The 6,328-nt window shown below is 44.3% G+C and overlaps 1 protein-coding gene across 5 annotated transcripts in view; it reads left to right on the top strand.

The window, feature by feature from the left end:
• Positions 1 to 6,015, top strand: part of Pamr1 (peptidase domain containing associated with muscle regeneration 1) — a 178,586-nt gene extending 172,571 nt beyond the window's left edge. For all 5 annotated transcript variants that reach the window (XM_013514345.1, XM_013514346.1, XM_013514347.1 and 2 more), the window contains 3 exons: positions 1,452 to 1,684; positions 2,596 to 2,888; positions 4,920 to 6,015. In XM_013514345.1, the coding sequence (XP_013369799.1) occupies positions 1,452 to 1,684; positions 2,596 to 2,888; positions 4,920 to 5,456 (1,063 nt within the window). In that variant the 3' untranslated portion in view covers positions 5,457 to 6,015. The remainder of the gene's footprint in view (positions 1 to 1,451; positions 1,685 to 2,595; positions 2,889 to 4,919) is intronic.
• The last annotated feature ends 313 nt before the right edge of the window (positions 6,016 to 6,328 follow it).

Below are 6,328 nucleotides of genomic sequence, written 5' to 3' on the forward strand. Positions count from 1 at the left end.
TATATATATATATCAAAACACCACCAGGCTTCTTATTTTAAAGGCAATCATAGGGGCTGGGGATTTAGCTCAGCGGCAAAGTGCTTGCCTGGCAAGCCCAAGGTCGTGAGTTCGATTCCTGGTACCAGAAGAAAAACAAAAAACAAACAAACAAACAAAAAAAGCAGTCATAATGGGAGATCAGGTAACCATGTACTGGATAGCTCAGGTACAAGAGGAAGCAAGCCTAAAGCCTGATTTTAAATATCTTTCTGGAAGACAGGCTGCTGAAGTGGGATATGTCTATGCCCAGTAGCTGGACTCACCTAGAAGCCACCGAAGACTGTACAGACCTTCAGTGACCAGCAGATGAGGGGTTTTTTTTGCAGGTTCAGAAGCACCTAGAATTACAGAACTGGGTACAAACAAGACATGAATATTTGTTGAGGGCAATCACTGTGGGTGGAACATTTGCTCTGAGCCAAGCAATGCAGAAATACATGGAATAGATTTCTTACAACAACATCACATTGGTGCAGTAGAGATACCAGAGTCCAATTTGTGACTGCAAAGCACTGTCTTGGGTGCTCTTGTCCTTTGCTGTGTGCCCCTGGGAACTTTCACTTACTTCTCTGGGCTTCCTTTCTCTACCCATTAAACAAATATGAAGACCTACTGATTCCTGCAGGAATTCTAACTTGCCAGTTGACAGTCATTTCGCACCAATGTAAAATGAACATAAACTTTACAATGTGTGCCAGTCTCCTCCAAGACCCCTGAGTGGTCTCAGGGGCCTCAGCTTCGAGGCTCATTTAATACGCCTTTTCCCATTTACAGGCAGTGCTTCATATTTCTCCCAGTCAATGTTCCCTGAGAGAAAGTTCTATTCTCCGAGGTGAACTAATTATATCTTCTAATTGCTCAACCAAGCTTCTGTATCAACACAGTTTAGTTCAAGTCAATTCCTAATATTGCCCCATTATGATAATGTTTGGAGAAAAACTGTGCCTGAATTCTCTCCTTCAAATTAACTCCCTTTTTTGTTTAACTTTGCAATTGAATGTGTACGAGTGTGTGTGTGTGTGTGTGTGTGTGTGTGTATGTGTGTAGTGTATCTTTGGATAGCAGCTATTGTGTCAGATATTGCTCTCTGTGGTTAAAATAATCTCAGGCAGTTGGATGCATGCCAGAAATGGAAATGGAGGAATAAGAAGATTGAAATGTGCATAGAATTTTCAAGAGGTGAAGTGTGTGTGTGTGTGTGTCTCCACACACACACACACACACACAGGGAGAGGCAGAGCCAAACCCAGAGCCAGAGAATGAGCCAATTTGTGACTGCAAAGCAGTCACAAGCATTTTTTCTGTTCTTCTGTAACCAAATGCCTACATGGACATTGACATGGACCTAAAGAGGCCGCAATGACAGTTTTTGTCCTGCTCTCTCTCTGGACCCCTGTGCCCCAACCCAGGGAGACACCATTACACCAGCTGTACTCCACAGCCTTCAGCAAGCAGAAACTGCAGGATGCCCCTACCAAGAAGCCAGCCCTCCCGTTTGGGGACCTGCCTACTGGGTATCAACATCTGCACACCCAGCTGCAGTATGAGTGCATCTCACCCTTCTACCGCCGCCTGGGCAGCAGCCGCAGGACGTGTCTGAGGACTGGGAAGTGGAGCGGTCGGGCACCGACCTGCATTCCTAGTGAGTCCAGTCTCATCTTTGAGCTGGAGCATCTTCTGTTTTCCAAGGCTGCTTGTGAAAACCTGTTAGCCCTGCTGAAAACATTTTGGGAAAATGTCCTTATTCAAAGCGATGGTCCTCCATTGCTTTCCCTAGTTTGATGTTGTCTGAAACTTTCCACAGTCAGCTTCCTTGCTCCGGCATAAACCTACACCCAGGAAGAGCTTACTCCTTAAATCTTAGAAGCATATTTTCTTATGGATAGTTTTATCATACTGCCCCTAAGCAGTAATGAAACACCAAGTGGAAAAGAGTGTAAAGGTGTCAGAGGACCTCTAGTTACACCACTATGGTTACCTTAAGCTATAGTTCTCATATCCATCACCCAATGACATCAATGAGATAACTTAATTAAGTAATGAGGTGTTAGTTACCTTACATGGTTATGATGACAATTATGAGACAATTGGTGGAAATGTCTAGAATAGGGACTTAGACATATTACACTACCTTGCCCATCCTTCTTTATGAAAAAACAATATGGTTGAATTTATTGTAGTCATATTTATGATGCTAGTCTTCTAAGAATCCTATGAGACCATTGTTATAATTCTATCCATTTTATAGGCATGAAAACTGAGGCTGTAAGAGATAAAGACAACTCTCCCTAAGTTCTATTGATAGTAAATGCCTGAGGTCAGAAACCACACTTCACTTGACTGCAATGCCTCCAATATTAACTTTAGACTTTATAGCTAACCATGCCTAGAATGGTTGCTTAATATATTAAGGGAAAAGAAAACCAGGTCCAACAGCATAGTGCTTATCACACCCCAGAGTCCACCCTTCCAGATTTGTGCTCCCCTTTCTGTATGACACATTCACTTTTGGATGGGAAAGAGAATTCTACTGACTTGATGCTTTCTCCACAGTCTGTGGGAAAACTGAGAACGTCACTTCTCCAAAGACCCTAGGGAGCCGCTGGCCGTGGCAGGCAGCCATCTACAGGAGGACCAGTGGGGTGCAGGAGGGCAGCCTGCACAAGGGCACCTGGTTCCTGATCTGCAGCGGTGCCCTGGTGAACGAGCGCACTGTGGTGGTGGCTGCCCATTGCGTTACTGACCTGGGCAAGGTCAACATCATCAAGACGGCAGACCTCAAAGTCGTCTTGGGAAAATTCTACCGGGATGATGACCGGGATGAGAAGACCATCCAGAGCTTACGGGTGAGGGGGCTCAACTTGGAAAGTGGGGCTCTGTCTTAGCCATCCCCAAGTAGTGGAGAATGGTGGCCTATCAGTTCTGTCACCTTAGCATGTAAGTTGTTATTCCACTGAGCCTCAAAAAGAGCTCAGTGTTTCATATCAACAGATCCAGAAAGTGGCATTTAGAAGGATCATGCAATCTTTCCTCCATTTGCCTGGTTTAAAAACTAAGGTAGAGACAAATATCACCTATCAACGTAGTGATCAAAAGTCAACCATCTCAGAGTAAAATATACTAATAGCATATATGATGAATTGTAACAAATTAAACATTAGTAATATTTATTTAATGGCTTGCTCTCCCTTAAACCATCTCCTCCATGCATGATGTGACTTGTCACTGTACTCTCTTGGCCTAACACAATCCCTAAGTCACAGGGGATTATTAAATGTTTCTTCAATAACAAAACGAGGTTAGTCACCTGTTACATTTGGGAACTGTCCTAGGTAGGCTTTGAAGACATAAAAAGGTTTTATCCAAGATTTTCCTAACCAATTACTATATACTTCTCTCATTTCCTGCCCCCTCCCTCTCTACCTCATTTGTCTATCCATCCATCCATCCATCCATCCATCCATCCATCCATCCATCCATCATCTATCTGTCCATCCACTTATATATCCATTCACCTCAGCTCATCCATCTGTCCATCTGTCCATTCTCCTACCCATCTGTTCATCCATTCATCCACCTCTTCATCTGTTCTTCTAACTATCAACCCTCTGGCCATCCACTGTTGCACTCCCACAATGTGACACTCACTGGAAATAGATACAGGAAAGAATAACACATGGCTGTTTTCTCTGAAAAGTTCACACTGATGGAAAGAGACACAGACAGACCTGTATGTCATGATCAATGTGACACAAGAGGAGCCCCAAGGAACTGTGTTCAAATGCAATAGAAGTAATGGAACATATACATTAAAAAATATTGATACTTTGAGTTTCTCAGAGAAAAAAACCATATAACCTTTAAGCTTGCACACCTGATTTATTTCACTTAAAATTATGGATTTGAGGTGCATTAATTTTCTTACAAGAGCAAAATAAAATATAGACAATAGGAAACAAGGAGATAGATCTTTTGCAAATAGAAAGGGGTGTGAGAGGTGTTGAGGGGGAAGGAGAGAGGGAGATGAAGAGGGGAAAGGAACATAAAAAGAACTAAGATGTACCATGTACATTTACCAACTACTCATAATGAATGCATACATTGCGTATCACAAACATGTATCAAAGAAAAAAAAGTACTTACAGGAAAAAAATTCTAAGATTGCACATATATGAGCTTTTAGAGGGCTCTGTTAAACAGAATAATTAGAAAGGAATGGGACAATCAGGAAAGACTATGTAGAAATGCTATAGAATGCTCCGGGAACAATTTTATGGGAAACAGCTTATGGAACATTCTCGTGGAACATGACTTTATCTTTCTGGTGTGAAGGTACAGGACATACTTGCAGTGGACCAGAGATGGCAAACTGGAAGCCGATAGGGGTTTTTGCTTTGGTGATGCTAACGTATAATTTCTTATCAATTATTTACCAACATTAAAAGTTCAAGACATTTCAGTTAAAGTTCTGGCGTCCATGCTCTGAAAAAAGTAGATTATTGGCTCCATTTCTGCACGGCAGTGCTCAGCAGGCTGAAGCAGCCTAGCGAGGGATTGTCCACCCCTATTCTCTTCAGCCTCACCTGTCTACTCCCTTATTTAACACCACCTCTCGGGCTCTGGTAGGCTTTTCAGTTTGCAGCCATAGAAACAGCAAGTGCTTTCCAGAGTTCCTTGAGCATAGTACCTCCAAATGATTATAGCTGCCTCTTGGGCAGTTTCTCCCAGTAATGTAGCCCCAGAGCTTGCCTGTTCTTGTCCACCCGGTGGAGGCAAACAACTTATAAGGAGGAGAGATTTACTTAGGCTCATGGTGTCAGAGGATTTAGTCCATGGAGCTGGTTGATCACCATTCTATCCATTCCTTGTCTTTGTAGATTTCTGCTATTATTCTGCATCCTAACTATGATCCCATGCTGCTTGACGCTGACATTGCTGTCCTGAAGCTGTTGGACAAGGCCCGCATGAGCACCCGGGTCCAGCCTGTCTGCCTCGCTGCCACCCGGGACCTCAGCATCTCCTTCCAGGAGTCCCACATCACTGTGGCTGGCTGGAACATCCTGGCAGATGTGAGGAGCCCTGGTTTCAAGAATGACAGCCTGCGCTCAGGGACGGTCAGGGTGGTGGACTCACTGCTGTGTGAGGAGCAGCATGAAGACCGTGGCATCCCAGTGAGTATCACTGACAACATGTTCTGTGCCAGCCAGGACCCCAGCACCCCTTCTAATATCTGCACTGCAGAGACAGGGGGCATCGCAGCTATGTCCTTCCCAGGCAGAGCATCCCCTGAGCCACGCTGGCACCTGGTGGGGCTGGTCAGCTGGAGCTATGACAGAACATGCAGCCAGAGCATCTCCACAGCCTTCACTAAGGTGCTGCCTTTTAAAGACTGGATTGAGAGAAACATGAAGTGAGCCACTGCAGGTCCATTGGGAAGCTTCCTTGTGCATTCATCCATACAGATGCTGTGTGATGCAGTGTAAACCTGAAGTGTGATTTTGCCCATGAACTTAGCTATGCCAGGGCTTATGATTTCAGGGACGGAGCTCTGTGGAAGGTGAGTATGTTCAGATTTTGGCAGACCACTGCCTTCCTGACTGTTTCTGGAAGATACCACCTGGAAGATACCAGAACTGAGCTTCTTCAAAGAAGACCCTCTGAATAGACAAGAAAACCTCCCCATTCAACTGACACAGTGGCCTTTCCAGCCACTCAGAAACGCAACTATCTGGTCCAAGAGTGGTTGACAGAGGGTTGATCCAGGGGCACTCTGGGCTTCAAAGGGCCTCTTTTGCAGCTCCAATCAAACCAAGTTCCAAACAGCCACATGTAGGGCACTGGAAGGCAATGGAGCTTGGACAGTGCATGTTTTTGTGTATATTGCTACAGTGCAGTCTGGGTCTTTTCCTTTCTGATCTCCTTGTACACATTTAATAAAACAAGGGTTGACTTCTAACCTACACAACCAATGTACTCGGCTCTCATGTCTGCTTGTTATTTTTCTTTAATTGCCATGGCTGGGGCAGATGGCTTGGTGACAGGCCTTGAACACAGAGACAAAGGTTATAATTTCCCAATAATTTATGTGACAAAGCAACATTGTGTTTCCAATAGCAAGCCTTGGAGCTTGGTAAGTCATGTAATGCAGGAAGTGAGAAATGGGTGCTATCAGCTATGACACAAACAGGAAAGCAACAGGGATTCACTGATTTCTAGGGTCCCCCTGCCTTCTCATTGCCTAGATCTAACAGGACACTCTGCTTCTGTCTTCAGTATGTTTTTTTTT

Source organism: Chinchilla lanigera, unplaced genomic scaffold (genome assembly GCF_000276665.1).
Source record: "Chinchilla lanigera isolate Chin_1 unplaced genomic scaffold, ChiLan1.0 scaffold00021, whole genome shotgun sequence".
Lineage (NCBI taxonomy): Eukaryota > Metazoa > Chordata > Mammalia > Rodentia > Chinchillidae > Chinchilla > Chinchilla lanigera.